Source organism: Papaver somniferum, chromosome 4 (genome assembly GCF_003573695.1).
Source record: "Papaver somniferum cultivar HN1 chromosome 4, ASM357369v1, whole genome shotgun sequence".
Classification (NCBI taxonomy): domain Eukaryota; kingdom Viridiplantae; phylum Streptophyta; class Magnoliopsida; order Ranunculales; family Papaveraceae; genus Papaver; species Papaver somniferum.
Genome location: NC_039361.1, coordinates 14,275,653 through 14,292,929, shown reverse-complemented (window position 1 = coordinate 14,292,929; position 17,277 = coordinate 14,275,653). Strand labels below are relative to the sequence as shown.

Genomic DNA, 17,277 nt, shown 5'->3' with positions numbered 1-17,277 from the left:
TTGCCAGCAATAACCTTCGTCCGGTATTGTGGCACCACCGCGAGCCGTATATACATAAAAAGATTTTCAGATGAAAATAAAAGCTATTTTTAGTCAAACAGAGAAATAGTCTATGAGAAGACGAGCTCATACAAAGAGAAAAATCAGTCCAAGCTCAACTTGGGATTCAGCTGTAATCAAAAATAAGATTGTTGGGGTAGCAATTTGTTTCCAAGATAAGCATTGGGAACTCTATCTGTTCTCCTATCCAGTTAGGAGATTCTTACTTGGTTGCATTCTCAATTATACCATTACTTAATGTCCCTAACTACACGCAGGGGAAAATAATGTTTTTCCAGAAATGGAACAATCTTTTTTTTGGCAGGAGACCCTGGATCACTAAGTTGCCAATATTTAAATTACCAAGCTTTATTATATCATACTGATTTTGTCCCCGTGCTATGCCCGGGAGGCTCCTCAAACTTGCTTTGCCAATCTACAACTGAAAATAGAATGACACAGCTGTGGCCGGTGTGTCTTTTTCTTTTAATCATATTTTTTAATTTGGTAAAGCTCGGCTTCGGCTTCGCCTCGCCTCATTGTTTCCTGAAACACTGGGAATAAATTCAAGGAAAAAAAATCAAATAACAAATCTAAAAACATCTATACCATAGGAAGCTTACTTACATCCATTTCATATAGCAACTTGCAAACAAATTAATTTTGTTTTGAATAAAAATGACCAATATCTTATGGAAAGTGAAATTACATATCAAATCGAGAGATTGAGATATAAACTCTTTGATAAAATAAAATAAAACAATGAGCATATTCAGGAAAACACATGGACAACCACAATCCCAGCATAATATACTGAACATCAATCAAGTAGGAAATAATGTTAGCAACTCGGTACTCTATCAATATAAATACATATCCAGAAGATGGAATGGTCAGGCCATATATCAAAAAACGTAACTCAGCACCATGAAGCATTTTGAGCATGAGAACGTAGCTGACCAACTTATAAGCATGTTTTAGCATGAGAAACGTAGATCACTACCCTGTAAGCATTTTGAGCGTTAATTAGTAATGAAGTAGTTATGCAAAAATAAATAATCAATAAACCTTAAAGATAATTCATTTCTAAAACAATTGCACCACCACATTACCATGTTTGACAGCAAAGGGAATCCCTGTCTTAGGTTCTATTCTAACTGCAATCAGAGATCAAAATAAAACCACCACAATAAAAATAAATATTTAAAACAATAATTCCCAATTATGAAACTCAACCCTAGAAAAAACTCCTGATTCTCAACTATATCAAAATAATAAACAGTACCAATCGCAAAACTCAACTGAGGGATTGTGAAATTTAAGATGATTTGTAATAAGAGAAAATCAGTAGTTAAATAAGATTAAGCTAGAATAAAATCACATATTCTCAAACTTTTATTTAACAGCCCCCAACCTGTAAATAACCCATAAATGAAAAAAAATCGAAAACCTAAAAAATACATACTACCAAAATCAAAAAGATAATAAGAAACAAGGTTTTACCTAATAAGGGAGATAAAATCCTGATTTCAAGATAATTTTAGGGTTTATGAATTGCATCAACCAATCTTGCGAATTAGAAAACTTTTGTTAAACTTGCTAAATCAGAGAGATCTAAAACCGAACATAAATAAGTTTGTTAAAAATAAAGAAGCTCCATTGTGTTAGAAAAGAACAGGAAAAAAAGAAAAAAAAGGATAGGGTTTACCAACTGAAAATTGTATTTAGTTAGTTTTCCTTTTTTTTTATCCAAAACTGCACCTGCATAAACACAACAAAAGCAATTAGAATAGATGAAGGAAAAAGAAAGGAGACAAAGATAATGAGTATAGAGGAGAAAAATGGCGGCTGCAGAAAAAGAGTTTGCAGTACACTATCGGTTATGAGCAGAGGATAATGGAGATATATTTCAATCCGATTAATTTATATCAAAACATAAACAGATTAGTCATGAAAAATGTAGAGAACCCATAATCTAAAATTGATCACAAATCAATAAAAACCTTAACTTTTTGAGGGAAGAAAAGATGCACAAAATGTTCAAAAGTATCCCGTAACTTTTAGGAACTTACATGGAGAAAGATCAAGAGCCTCAATCTGAAACAAAGCTTCACTGAAGACAAAATCATTGAACTTGTTGTGGTTCGCAGAGGGAGAAAGTGTATTTGCAGCTATTAAAGTCTGCGGGCATCCAACTCAAAATCAATTGGCAATGAGTTGAGAGGCTCTAATAGATTATAAAAACTGCAGGATCTTAAATAATCCAACCATGTGGGACTAATAATCTCAACACGTCCCCTCACGTGTAGCCTCGGCGGGTCTTACAAACACGTGGACAATTAAATAGGGTGACGCGGAATAAAGGTGCGGTCAACTGACTCGACACAAATAGCCTGCTCTGATACCATATTAGAGTCTGCGGGCATCCAACTCAAAACCAATTGGCAATGAATGGAGAGGCCCTAATAGATTATAAACTGCAGGATCTTAAATAACCCAATCATGTGGGACTAATAATCTCAACAACAACCATTAATAATGGTTAGGGTTTTGTTCCAAGGTTTCTCTCTCGTAGATTTTGTTTATTTTTTTTCCCGGATTTGTTTTTCTTTTTTCCCGGATAAATCTGTTAATAAATAAATTTCTTTATTTTTATGAACGAAAGCCTTGTTTTTCTCTTCTTTGAGGAAAAGTGAAACGAAGCAATTCTATAAGTAGGTGACGGTCACTATTGAAGGGGGAGGGAGGTATTCCCACCCGTGCGACGCATGGCCTATCATGGCTTAGGATTTTAAAGGTTCGATAATTTCAATAAAAATTAAGGATGGAAACATATATTAAATAACACTGGAATAAAAAACCCAGTAGAAAGGTACATATTTACAGAAATATCATTGTTTCAAAAATAAATCAAAATTTTTAAAATTTAAAAACTTAATATATGTCAAAATACACACAGGATTTTTATAAAATTTATGTATCTGAAAAGCTCTTTCAATTATTTAAATAAATAGTACAAATAATAAAAATATTTTTTTATTTTATGCAAAAAGTTCCATTGCTGTTAAATTCAATAATTTTGACGAGTCAAATTCAAGTATATGCATCGTATATTTCTTATGAATAGAAAGTTTAATCAGAGCATATCCAATTCTGAATTCCTATTAGCATGGTAATAATTTTGACAATCTTATTAAACAACAAAAGAAAGAGGAACAGCAAATTCTAAATGGGCTGCGGTGAACAAACTATTCATCTTGCAAAACATAAGCCCACTTGAATATAAGCCCATAAAGGAACTAATCCCAAGCCCAGACACTTCAAGCACTCTATTGTTGTTTTACAGAACAGAATATATTTGTCTCTCCAAAGTCTTACTTGGCTTCCAATTCATTTTAGTCATCTCTCCGCAGAGAAAAGAAAAATCAGCTACGAAAAATTACTGTAAGTTCCTCTTCTTCGCCTGATTTCAATTCCTTTTTGCAATTTCTGTAGTTATTTCAGCACTGAGAAGAAACCCTAGGATTATAAACTCATCGTTTTCCTGTGTTTGATTAGATAGGTTTCTTATTTCCTGTTCTGATTATTATGAAATTAACAAATTCAGTATTAATTATTTTAGTTTAACTGTGGTTCAATTGATGAATCTTGGTATTTAAGAAGAAACAAATGATGGTTTGAGTTTTCCTGCGAAACCAATTTCTGGTGGTAATGTTCATGTTCAAATCTACGGTCGAATTGTTGTTTGTTTACAGGAGACGAAGAAATTGTAGTCATATTTTTTTTTTGGATTTGTTTTAGTTTTGTTTTAATAATCTCCATTGAAACATTTGAGTTTCGTCGTTTGTTTTAGTTTTGTGTGAATTGATTCAGATGGTGAGGATCTGATCTTTAACTTCTTTCAATTTGTTGCAGTGAACTGCTTCTGTTGTATTATAGTCCGTCTTTCCTGACATGGTAAGCAATGGTCTTATATTCTTTAATCTTTGACATACATGTGGAATTCTGTCAGCTGATGAACTCGGTTTATGTTTTTGCTACTTGTGTGTGCAAATCCCTGTAACATTAGCATTATGCTTCATAATCATGTTATGTTTTAGCTTGTTATAGTGAATGCCGATTATAGTACCATAAACCATCACCCCTGACATGGTAGTCACTGATCTTATCCTCTTAAATCTTTAGGCATTCATAAGCTGGCAACAAGTTTCTTAGAAACATGTGTAATTTATGGGCAGGAATTGGGAAAGTTTGGTCTCAATCAGTGTGCTATTTTATAAATTCAGGAACTCGATCTACGATTCTGATACTTTCCCAAAACCCTGTAATGTAATCATGTTCTGTTTATTTTGGGTTTCCGTGTCTGATGGATCTGATATTAAGTGTATTTCGCCATGTTTTCCCTTCATGCCTATCTGAGCTATATCTAGAAGATGCATACGTATGATTTTGGAGTTTAACTGTCTGTTCTCTGACTTAATCCGTTAGTAACTGCAGGGTTCTAATGGGTTGACTGACGAGACGTGTGAAAGAAGGCTGTACATCGGTAATCTTGATCAAAGAATAACTGAGTATGTTTCCCTCCCTCCCTCCCAATGGTTGCCTCCCTCCCTGTATACTAGTACTAATGGTAGCTTAATTTGTATTCTTAACTATAGGTCGGTCTTGATCAAGATGTTTTCTCCTTGTGGAAAGATCGAGTCGGAGGAATTTTTATGGCACACCCGTGGTCCAAAGCGAGGAGAGCCACGAGGTTTCGCTTTCATCCAGTTCAGTACCAAAGAGGTATATCATCCATTACTCTAGTTTGTTGTTGTTGATGTGTGAGTCTAAACCTCATTTCCCAATTTGAAGTGAGCACGCAGGAAGCACAACTAGCAAAGCAGAAAATGAATGGAAGATTGGCTTGTGGGCGTCCATTGGTTGTCCGGTATGCTAGTGAGAAATACTATCTGGAAATGTTAACCACAGCCCCAAAACCTTTCAAAGTTGGTATTGTCAGTGAAGAGAAGAAAGCAAGTCAACCGGGTAGTAGTACTCATACGGGTCAAATGAGTCGAAGTGCTAAAATCGCTGCAATAAAGAACAAACTGAAATCCTTAGAAGAAAACTGTTGTTTAAAGAAGAAACCCAGGCAAGGTGATAGTGTCACTTGATCCGCAGCTGGCTGTAGCCTTTTATTACCTGTAGACAGTTACTCGAATCATAGGGAACTGTGAGCTTGAGTAGATTTTCTGTCGCCCGAAATTCTCCAGTATCTGTGAGATCTGAGCTTTGTCGATGAGCTGCTAAAAAAAGAAGCAGCTGTAATGTTTATCTGCATCTTAATCAGCTTGCATAACCTTTTTTAGTACCTGTCTTGACCCTAAATATCCACGAATTATCTCTTAAAAGTTAAAACAGGTCCAGTGGAATGAAAAAATCGTCTGCTGATCTAGTCTGTTTTACACAAATGTAGAAATCCACTGTTAATTAGCACTGAAGGGCCTCACAGAACTAAGCATTTCCATTCATTCTTTTTACAGACATTTAAAAGACCCTCAGAAAAAAAACATTTTCATTCACTCTTTTTACAGAAAAATGTCATTCCATAAAACAGAGAAAACTCTAATACCTCCCCTATACACCTCTTCTACATCTGGTGCTTTATCTCTAAACTAAGACTAGTGCAGTTTCATTTTGAATTTCAAATACAGATATCTTCAGTTTCATAACGAACATCTATTAACTCACCGGCTTCAGGTTCAAAAAGCACCAGCAGGTACTAATTAAGGAGTACAGTTCCATTAAATACAAAGTTTCTCTTGAGTAGAAACAAGAACATTAGTGCCAGACTTGAGAGTAACTAAGCTCTCAAAATAATTCATGATCCAGGAAGTAAATATTGTGGCTTCCATGTTCCGTATCATGCAAAACTAAACTACCAGAAGTCAAGAATAGAATCTCGTTAACCCACAGGCGTCAGGTTCAAAAAGCACCAGCAGCTACTACTTATCCCCACCCTTCCAATAGGAATCACGAAGCGTTACAGTTCTATTAAAGACAAGTTTCTCTTTAGTAGAATCCACATCCACTGCAAAATACCCAAGCCTTTCAAACTGAAACTTATCCCCGACTGCAGCATCCCGTAGAGAGGACACAGCAAATGCTTCTGGTATCACCTCTTTGGATTCAGGGTTAAGGTCCGTGAGATATTCTTCAAGTTCAGCCGGATTCTCAGAAACGAATAGTTTATCGAACAACCTAACCTCCACCTTCAGAGGATCAACTCCTGGAGAAGGCTGTGAAACCCAATGAAGAACACCCTTTGGTTTTGTGTTCTTGGAAAGGTCGTATTCTGCCCGGATCTCCATAACCGTCTCGCCATCATCACTACAAATTACTTCTGTGCATTTTATAGGGAAAGCATACCTTAGCAGGACCCACTTTCCAGGAGCAAGTCCATAATAGTCCTTCGAATCTTTTGCTCGAAAATCTGACCGTTCTATGTACACAACATTTGTAAAAGGAACCTTGTAAAAAGCAGATGCATCATCTGTTTGCGCATCAGGCCATTTCTTCGCATCAAGATACGATACCGTTTTGTTATCTAAATTTGTGATAACAACCTTCAGAGGATGCAGCACAACCATCTGCCTGGCTGCTGTTTTGTTCATGTCTTCTCTTATATGGTACTCAAGGCGGTCCATGCGTATTGTGCTATTATCACTTCTAGTGATTCCGACTCCTCTGATAAAGGTATTTATTGCAGTTGCAGACACTCCTCGTCGCCGTAAACCAGCTAGTGTCATTAGACGAGGATCATCCCATCCGTCAACCCACTTCTCAGTCACAAGCTTGTTCAACTTACGCTTAGACATAACTGTGTTAGTGATGTTCAACCGCGAATATTCCCAAACATAGGGCTGGTATCGGCTTAATGCATCCAACAACCAGTAGTATGATGCACGGCGAGTCTCAAATTCAAGTGTGCACAGCGAATGAGTGATATTTTCAAGAGAATCCACAATGCAGTGAGCATAGTCATAACTGGGATATATGCACCACTCGTCTCCGGCACGCGGGTGAGGAGTGAACTTTATACGATAAGCAATCAGATCATACATATTAAAGTTATCACTATGCATGTTTTGCTTCATTCTAAGTGTCGCTTTGTTTTCTTCAATCAAACCCATTCTCATGTCGTTGAACAGCTTTAGTGATTCTTCAATTGGCCTATCCCGCCACGGACTGTTCCTTTTGTTTTCCCTAGACACTTTTATTTCTTCTGCACTCTGGTGATCAACATATGCATGACCCTTCTTGATCAGCTCTACAGCCAACTCGTACAAAACATGAAAATAGTCACTGGTATACGTGATCTTGAAAGGCTCCCATCCCATCCATTGGACAATTTCTTCAATATGATTGATATATTCTTTCTTTTCAGCATCAGGGTTAGTATCATCATACCTGAGGTAACAACATCCACCCATTTCCTTCGCTAAACCAAAATTAATGAACATAGCCTTCGCATGACCAATGTGCAGGTACCCATTTGGTTCAGGAGGGAAGCGGGTGAATACTCTACCACCGGTCGCATCCAGATGCTTCTTAAGCATCTCCTTTGTATTGCAAGCTCTCAATACAGGGCGATCGCTAAAGAGTACCTCTGCATGCACCTTTGTATTTTCCTCCGGCCCAGGGAATATAGTAAAGGGATTGAGTTCTTCTTCAGCAGTCTGCACAGCTGTCACTTTGACATCTTCTTTAGAAGGCTTTTCCTTTTTCTTTTTTGCAGGTTTTTCATTATCTGCAGCAGTCCTCTCACCCAGCAATCCAGATATTCTGTCATCAATTACTTCCTTCACAATCTGTGTATCAGCCCACGGGTGCACAGCTCGAATTTTCCCAAATAGTTCGCCAACATTAAACCGGTACCGCATCTCCAAGATGGTATCCCTTCTCTCTTCAAAAACCATGGAGACAGCGTACTCAATTTCCTCCAACGAAACTTCTACTCCACACCACAAGCCTCTTCAAATTCATTCAGCTGAAGATTCTCCGAACCCAGGCGTCCAAGATATGCATGAGCTGCCTCTAACTGAGCAGGGGACTTAATCTTCAGTGACACTATGTATTCCAGCAGAGTAGGTCGATGTACAAGTGCATTAGCAGGGAATTTGGTGGCAACTGTGTAGAGAAGATTTCCAACGGCTTTGCTACATCCATCATCAGTCACTGCTGCCTCTTGGATAACTGCTTTTAGGTTTGCAGTAACCTTGCAATTAGCAACAGTGTTGTTTGCAGTTTTTGCATCCAATCCTATTCTCAAAAACAAATCTACAATTTCCTGGCGGTTATTGTCTTTCACCATATTGAATGTAACGTCTGAAAACAAATCAAGCGAAATCTATGATTATTATCTTAAAGCTGGTTATTAGATTCAGGGTTTAAAAATCAAGCAAAAATTAGAAGAACCCTAAGGATTAAAATAGATGATTGATTTGGGGTAGTACAATACCTAGTTATCAGTATTGACAGGATTCAACACAAAAACAATAGAACCCTAGTAGTATTATAAATTGATCAGGGATCAACCACCTGAATTGGGGATTAGGTTAAACTTAATTGAATTGAATGTCTTACAGAATTTTAGAGAAGATTATATATAGGCAACTGACTTCTAAAAACAATAGAGAAGTGAAAAAAAGGAAATCAACAAGCTACAGAAATTAAGGAAACAGCTATAAGGAGGGCTGGGCTTGACATACATACTAGCAGGTACTGCCGCAAGGGTTCTCGTCTTCTCCAAGAATGTGGCCGAGGACAGCAAAATCGAACGCTGAGAATCCAAGTTTTCCTCCTTTCGGGTCGAGCTACAAAAGTTGGCCAAGTTTTACAGGGGAGAAAAACAAAAGTCAAGACTCAAAGTCGTATCTTGTTTGACAAAGTCAAAGATTAACACAGAATTACAGAATTGCCCTATCATTTTTGTATATTTGCATCTATTATCTCTAACCTTCAAGAATCAAAATCATTTTAGTGATCTCTCCGCAGAGAAAAATCAGCTGCAAAAAATTACTGTAAGTAGCTCCACTTCGCCCTAATTTCAGTCTTTTGATTTTCGTGATTTTCTCCCTAATTACTGTAAGTACCTCCACTGGGAAGAAGCCCTAGGTTTATAAACTCATCATATTCTTTTGTTTAATTAGATAGATTTCTTATTTCCTGCTCTGATTATGATGAGATTAACAAAATCAGTATCAATTATGTTTGTGTAATTGTGGTCCATTTGATGAATTTCGGTGTTTAAGAAGAAACAATGATGGTTAGAGTTCCGATTTCTGGTTGTAATGTTGAAATCATAAGGTCGAATTGTTGTTTGTTTACTGTAGACGAAGATGATTTTCTTTTGTTTGGATTTGTTTTAAATTTGTTTCAGTAATCTCCATCGAAACGTTTGAGTTTTGTTATTGAAAATGGAGTATCTAATAAATTTGAAATTTTGTTTCGAATTGATGCAGATGGTGAGGAACTGATCTTTAACTACTTTGAGGATGCAGATGGTGAGGAACTGATCTTCAACTACTTTGAGCTTGTTGCAGTGAACTGCCTCTGTTGTATCATACTCCGTTTGACCTGTCATGGTAGGCAATGATCTGAAATTCTTTAATCTTTGAAACACATGTATTTTTATGGGTAGCGATAGGGAATTAAGTTTCGTAATGAATGTCGAATTCCGTCAGCTGATGAACTGATATATGATTTTGCTACTTGTGTTGCGAAATCCCTGTAATGTTACCATTATTGTATATATAATTTGAGTACAAATTGCTGGTCTCTCATTGAAAGTTAGGCCAAAAGCTTGAATTCTAGAGCTCCTGGCCCCTAACCAATAGAAATAGAGAGTTTCCGTCTTTTTTTGGTAGTTTATGCCGGTCACAAATTGCAGGAGGGTAACGAGGACATTACAAATACAAAACCTTATTTTCACTAAACCCTAATGCTTTCATCTTCACTTCCGCCACCTTATGTTTCTTTCACCACCATCTTTAGCTGCTGCTTCTGTTCGTAAGCGTCTCTCACTTTCTATGTATCCTTTTTCTTTTCTTTTCTTTTTTATTCTTAATTTGGTGATTATCCATTGTTTTAATTCATTCTTTTCTTTTTTATACTTAATTTGGTGATTATCCATTGTTTTAATTAATTGATTTGAATATTTGTGTACTAAAACAAACATCGCCGGAAATACCTAAAACTTCAATGGGTTTTCGATATATTTTCCATCTAAATACTTTTATGCCATCCCAAAAACTTTAATATCAAAACCCTATTATATGAGCACATATAAAATTTCTTCGTCTCAATTTTTAGTTCGTTTGTTAACATGATATCATGAAACATGTTTTGTCATGTAAAGCGCATTTTTAAGTAATACTACTCACTTTACATTCATAATACAATTAGATGTTTGCTTCAAAAAATAAATAAATTAGATGTTTAGATAACGTTAGATGTTTTGTATAAATCTATACTAATCAGGGTGTTTAGCTTTATTATGTATTTATATCGGTTAAAAGGCACTTTTGTAGCTGAGTATTATGTGAGGATAGGTGAAGTAGAACAATTAGGATCAGGTTGAGCTTGACTGTAGCTGTCTGAAAACTTATTATGTGTAGTCAGTTAAAATCCTAAAATCAAAAGATGCATATATCCTTTTGACGAGATTCTACAAGCATAGTAGTCATTTGTTGATTGTTGTCGATGTCGTGATTATTTTTTCAGTATATCCATCTCAAATGTATAATTATTTCAACATTTGCAGGAAACCTTAATACGTAATCAATAGCCAGATGACAGGGAGTTATCCCGCTATAAACTTGACACACCAACAATCCAGTTGAGGAGCTTAAAAGATAAAAATACACTGAAGTCATTCCAATTTTCTCTTCTGCCTCAGAATTTTATAAGCTTCCATGGTTATAGTGAAGATGGAATTCCGACGCCAAGCATCTGAAGTCAGTTAAGTTACTCCAAGCATCTTAAGGGTACGTAAGTTACTTATGTATATATGTAACTAAAGACCATAAAAATTTGAATATGATGCGGTTGGTGGCATCAAGCAGCTGGAAAATTTATAAATCAAGGTAGATTTGCATAGGAAATCAAGGATGTATGTTAAGTTTGAGATGCACTGCACTACGCTGAACCGGACCAAAAAGAATTTATTAGTAAATTGTTAAATGAAGAGATTGAAATGGTCCTTTCCATTTAACTCCATATTTTTTATCTGACCATTTTTCTTTTCTTTGATTCCTTAGATGTTGTTATCGTAATTGTCATACTAATCTTCATTCTTATCTTCTCTGCTCAATGGTTTAGCACCGACAATTTTGAAAGCACCATTTGCTCCAATCATCCATCTAGCTAGGGTTTACTTTTATTAGTACTTTGCACCCATACTCATAGTATGGGTATGGTTCAACTCAAATAATAATCAAATCAATTGAGACAAAAATTTTGCCCCAGTTGTTTCATTTAGGAATACAATTAGATATTACATTTAGGAGAGACGGGTCTCTGCATTTTCAGCACAAATAATAATTCAACTAACTTAATCCCGTGCAACGCACGGGAAAAATACTAGTGCTTCATAATTATGTTATGTTTTAGCTTCTTGTAACGAACACCCACTGTAGTACCATACCATCACCCCTAACATGGTAGACACTGATCTTAGCCTCTTAAATCTTTAGGCCATCCATTAGCGGGCAACAAGTATCTTAGAAACATGTGTATTTTTATTGGCAGTAATTTGGGAATGTTTGGTCTCAATCAGTGTGCTATTTTGTTTATTCAGGAACTAGATCTATGCTTCTTCTACTTTTGCAAAGCCCTGTAACATAATCATGTTATGTTCATTTTCCATTGTCGTGTCTAACGCATCTGTATTTGACCTTCATGCCTGCCTATCTTTGGTTGCCAGCTACTGAGCTACACCTAAAAGATGGATATGTATGATTTTGGAGTTAAAACAATCTGTTCTATGCATATATTGGTATTGTTGATCGACTGAATTCGTTAATAACGACAGGGTTCTAATGGGTTGGCTGCCGAGGCGAGTGAAAGAAGGCTATACATCGGTAATCTTGATCAAAGAATAACCGAGTATGTGTCACCTCTCCCTCCCTCCGATATTAATATTAACGGTTGTGTCCCTCACTCCCCTTATACTAGTACCAATGGTCGCTGAATTTTTATTCTAAACTCTAGGTCGATCTTGATCAAGATGTTTTCTCCTTATGGAAAGATCGAGTCAGAGGAATTTCTATGGCACACACGTGGTCCAGAGCGAGGAGAGCCACGAGGTTTCGCTTTTATTCAGTTCAGTACTAAAGAGGTATATCATCCATTACTCTAGTTTGTTAATGTCTCAGTCAAAACCTCATTTCCCAATTTGAAGTGAGCATGCAGGAAGCACAACTAGCAAAGCAGAAAATGAATGGAAGATCGGCTTGTGGGCGTCCATTGGTTATCCGGTATGCTAGTGAGAAATACTATCTGGAAATGTCAAGCACATTCCCAAAAGCTTCCAATGTTGGTACTGTCAGTGAAACGAAGAAAGCAAGTCAAGCGGGTAGTAGTACTCATTCGGGTCAAATGAGTCGAAGTGCTAAAATTGCTGCGATAAAGAACAAACTGAAATCCTTAGAAGACGAAGAGACTTGTTGTTTAAAGAAGAAATCCAGGCAAGGTGATAGTGTCACTTGATCCTCAGCCGGCTGTAGCCTTTTATTGCCCGTAGACAGTTCACCCAAAATCATAGGGCTCTGTGAGCTTGAGTAGATTTTTCTGTCGCTTGGACTTCTCCGGTATTTGTGAGGTCTGAGCTTTGTTGATGAGCTGCTAAACCTAGAAGCAGCTGTAATGAGTTATCTGTATCTTAATCAGCTTGGATTACCTTTTTTAGTACCTGTCTTGACACTAAATATTCAAGAATTTATCTCTTAAAACAGGTCAAGCGCAGCGATTTGAATGAAAAAGTCATTTGTTGTAGTTATCTTACGTGATTTAGTCTGTTTTAACATTCATTATCTACTGGCTGAGTTCTCACAAGTCTAGCAAGAAGACTGGAGATTTGTCATAATGGCAGATGGTAGGTTTGTTGGTCAGTTCAGTTCCATTATCTATGTACTATACCTGATGCTTTATCAAATCTAGTTAGTGTACTTGCAAAAAGAGAACATTGTGCCATTCCTCACAAAATTATTACAGTTTTTTTATTTTTCCTTGTTTCAATTGATTAGTTCACATGGGCTAAGATACTCGAGTTTAAGTGAGTCAAACCTTAACAATAGTCTTCAACAAAGAATGGGAATTCCCGGACAACCTAGATTCGAAATTTGTCCCAAATACAAACCAAGCCATTACACGAACGACCAGTTTAGCGCTAGAAACTGGTGATTTGAATGGGTAATCCATCTCAGTATCTCACCAATATCAGCAACTTCTGATGATAATGAATCATACTTTATAGAGTTGATCACCACATTATCTATATTCTTATTCTTAAGACATCTAAGCATGAAACTAGGGTTATTCTTCTGGACACTAAAATTAAGGTGGGATTTAACAAAACTAGAATCAGAAATTATAGTTTAAACCAAGACTTGGGAACACACTTACATTTAAGTATTAATTTCGCTGGCAACCTTACAAGGATTTCATAATAGAGTTCCTCTGGAAGGCTAGACATTGCTCCTTTCTCCATCTACTTACAATTTGAGAGACAAAATAAACAACTAGGGTTTGCTTTGCTCTCCTCTGTTCAGCTCAGAGAACTAGTTATATATACACGGTAGACAAAGTTCATTGTTCGGGTTTATGGGCTACTTTTGTAAACGGGAGTATGGTATCCGGATTAGACTGTACAATGTGGCAATATTCTAAAAGAAGGTGCAACCATTTTGCGATAATAAACAAGTGACGAGCTTTTAGACTGATGCATGGGTGAATATGTAGAAAACCCACCAAAAATGCGCATATATTAATCCATCACAACAAAATGCACACAAATTTATTTTTAAATTTTTTTTGAAGCATCACACAAATTTTTATGGTGCGCAGTAAGTAGATTCACCCGTCTTTAGTAGTATTTTTCTATATTTTGGCAATATCCTTCACTACATTTCTCTGAATATTACTTGTGTTCAGTTCTTCTTGGAAAGGAAATTTATTTACTAATATATGGAAAGATCTCGTTTCATTGTAAAAGGAAGAATATGGAAATATATAATAATATTAACACATATTAAGTACATGTAATGAAGAATATGGAAACAAAATTAGTACATGCAAAGAATAATATGCGGTTGAATGCATGCAATGAAGAATATGGAAACAAAATTAGTACATGCAAAGAATAATATTGATGTACTCCCTCTGTTTCTGAAAGACCGTCCTCTATTCCTTTTTTGTCAGTTTCAAAATTGTGTCCAACTTCTGTTTATAGTCATACTTTTTCAATGAACTCTCTAATATACCTTTGAATTCTTTATATTCATAAATCCATTTTTAACGTAACTCAATATAAAATATTAAAGAAATTAGTATAATTGAGGAAACAAATATATTCTTCATTCTCTTTAAGGAAATATACATTTAACTCTAAAAATTAGATTCCTTATAAAGTTTATACTTCTTAAATTAAATATCTTTTAAATTTCCTTTTTATATTTCGTATTTATAATTCTCATACCAATTTTGGATAGTCTTTATTGATAGCATTTTTATTAAAATAAAATAGGTAAGTAACTAAGGGTAGGCAAGTAAAATAGTATGGTCTCCTTAATATTTTGAGAAAGTCAAAGCAGGCTGTCTTTGTGATACGGAGGGAGAAATTAGTTTAATTTCTTTGATTAATTTATAAGAATAGATTTAATTCTTTTGATATAATATACCTATAATACACTAGTAAAGAACCGAAATTAATTTTATTTCCTAATCTACAAAGGAAATTCATTAATATGTTATCTAACATAAATCTCAATACTAATTTATTTCCTAATATGGAAACGAAATTTATTTACTAATAAAGGGAAAGATCTCGTTTCATGTAAAAGGAAGATATTCATTTAAAGCTAGATTTTGACAAACTTGTTATAAATTCGTTGATGAATTGATTTTCATTCATAACTCAAAATTGCTCAGAGTTTCTGTTCAGTCAAAAAAAAAGAAAGAAAAGAAAAGAAATGAGTCTAAAAAATGTTGTTTCTTCTTCCATCAATTTTGTAACAACAGTAGTTTATCTTTCAATTCTACTAAACTTGGCCACTGCAGTTAAGCCAAAAGGGTTTAGCATGAAGATGATCCGCAGCAACTCCAAGGAATCACCTCTACATCCAAGGTATGCTAATTTAACACAAGCAGAAAGGTTTCGAGGACTCGTCGAACATTCCAAAGCTCGAGTACGTCACCTTGGATCAGCAAGAGCTGCGGCTTATAATAAAAGCAGCTCCTTGAATCCCAATGTTGTACCTGTAAAATATGTGGAGGACAGCAACTTTTACATTGGTGAGGTAGGTATAGGTACTTTCGATAATGATCAACAACCTTTTCAGATTTTCTATTTAGTTATCGATACTGGTAGTGATCTTATATGGACACAATGTTACGGTGGCGATAATTATTTCTATCAAAATCCGCCATTATTTGATCAGGATGGTTCGAGTACATATGACCGTATCCCTTGTGAACATCTTATTAACGAGTGTGATGAAAGACATTGCGAAGACGGGCTTTGCACGTACAAAGAAGAATATGCGTCCGGACAAGAAACATTTGGTCATCTTGCTTATGAAACATTCACTATGAACTCAATTCTCGGTGAGCATGCCCGTGAAAGTGTGAAAGATATGATCATCGGTTGCGGTATTAATCAAAGGAATTTCGGACCAGCATTTGGTGTTCCTGAGATTCGTGATGGTGATCAAGACTTCCCTCCGCCGATACCTGCACCTGGAACTGCTCCTATATCAGGAATTCTCGGTTTGGGACAAGGAACCTCGAATTTTTCTTTCATACTTCAGTTAGAAGTTGATAAAAAATTTGAATACTGCTTGGAGTCATACGATCTTGAGGATGCTGATGTTTCACACACGTACTTAAGATTTGGTTCCGACGCAATAATTGGAGAAGGACCTGAAGTACTTACAACACCAATAATCCAAGATCCAAACTTCGGGACGCCTTACTACTTGAATCTATTGGATATTAGTGTGAATAACAAAAGCGTAGGGTTTGAAAAAAGCGATTTCGAGATTAAGGAGGATGGAACTGGTGGGACTGTCATAGATTCAGGGTCTCCATTAACCACTATGATTAGGCGTCATTATGAAAAAGTTGAGGAAGCGGTGTTAGAATATTTTGAAGGATTTGGTATTCGTCCTGTTGATTCTGAACCTGGTTTCGATCTTTGTTTCCGTGTACCAGACAATTTCACAAAGTTTCCAACGATGACATTTCATTTTGAGGGGGCGGATTTTGTTATTCGACAATGGTCTGGTATTTTTGCCTCATTCCATGATGTCAACTTGCTATGTTTAGGTATCATTAGCTTGGATATTAACGACGAGGAAGGTGATTTTCCGTATGTTGTTAATTTAGGAGCTATGCAACAAGCTAATAAAAGGATTTTATACGATCTAGATGCCATGAAACTCTCATTTACTGAAGCGGAATGCAATTTAGGTTCATGAATGTAATGTACGTAAAAGTATTTTTATTTCTTAGTTTCGCACTGAATAATTAGCGGCTCTCTGCAATGATTTGTGGAGTTGTTTTGTGTGAAAATGCTATTATATCTCCTTCTTTATTTTGTCGGACCCGAACGCGCCTCAGTTGATATTGGATTGCCCCAACTTGAGTAAAAATAGATGGATACAAATATGTAGTATAAGAATAAAACCTGTGACCCAATAACTCTATATCTTGAGCGGAGAAAGTCATCAACCAAAGCATCAAATGTGATGTTTAGCTCCTTTTTGATCAGGATACAAGATCAATAGATAATGGAAGGTTAGTTTAATATTATTGAACAGTTGCTAGGAAGACAGTCGCTACAAATGAGAATTGCACACACAACAGAAGGCTTATTAATGTGTACCTTAAAAAGATATGGTTATTTCATGGTTAAGTAAGCAAGCATACAACATGTGGCAGCCCTCAAGAACAACAGCGCAGCAGCTGATGCAGACT

The 17,277-nt window shown here is 36.0% G+C and overlaps 3 protein-coding genes, 1 long non-coding RNA gene and 1 pseudogene across 4 annotated transcripts; 4 read left to right on the top strand and 1 right to left on the bottom strand.

Moving 5' to 3' along the window:
- The first annotated feature begins 3,418 nt into the window (after nt 1-3,418).
- LOC113273553 (probable RNA-binding protein 18) lies at nt 3,419-5,476 on the top strand. The gene is made up of 5 exons (XM_026523234.1): nt 3,419-3,483; nt 3,955-3,996; nt 4,537-4,610; nt 4,698-4,824; nt 4,905-5,476. The coding sequence occupies exons 2-5, from the start codon at nt 3,994-3,996 to the stop codon at nt 5,193-5,195; spliced, it is 495 nt and encodes a 164-aa protein (XP_026379019.1). The 5' UTR covers nt 3,419-3,483; nt 3,955-3,993; the 3' UTR covers nt 5,196-5,476.
- Nucleotides 5,477-5,579: 103 nt separating this feature from the next.
- LOC113274783 lies at nt 5,580-8,876 on the bottom strand (annotated as a pseudogene).
- Nucleotides 8,877-8,946: 70 nt separating this feature from the next.
- LOC113274782 lies at nt 8,947-12,105 on the top strand. The gene is made up of 3 exons (XR_003323222.1): nt 8,947-9,104; nt 9,546-9,668; nt 10,847-12,105. It is a non-coding gene; the product is annotated as an uncharacterized LOC113274782 (long non-coding RNA).
- Nucleotides 12,106-12,109: 4 nt separating this feature from the next.
- LOC113272050 (probable RNA-binding protein 18) lies at nt 12,110-13,081 on the top strand (the record flags this gene model as incomplete). Its single annotated transcript, XM_026521958.1, has 3 exons — nt 12,110-12,189; nt 12,295-12,421; nt 12,496-13,081. Coding segments are annotated over 3 exons (504 nt in total), but the record flags the coding sequence as incomplete, so codon positions are not given.
- Nucleotides 13,082-15,386: 2,305 nt separating this feature from the next.
- On the top strand, nt 15,387-16,778 carry LOC113272049 (aspartic proteinase nepenthesin-1-like). The gene has a single exon (XM_026521957.1). The coding sequence runs from the start codon at nt 15,387-15,389 to the stop codon at nt 16,776-16,778; it is 1,392 nt and encodes a 463-aa protein (XP_026377742.1).
- Nucleotides 16,779-17,277: the final 499 nt, after the last annotated feature.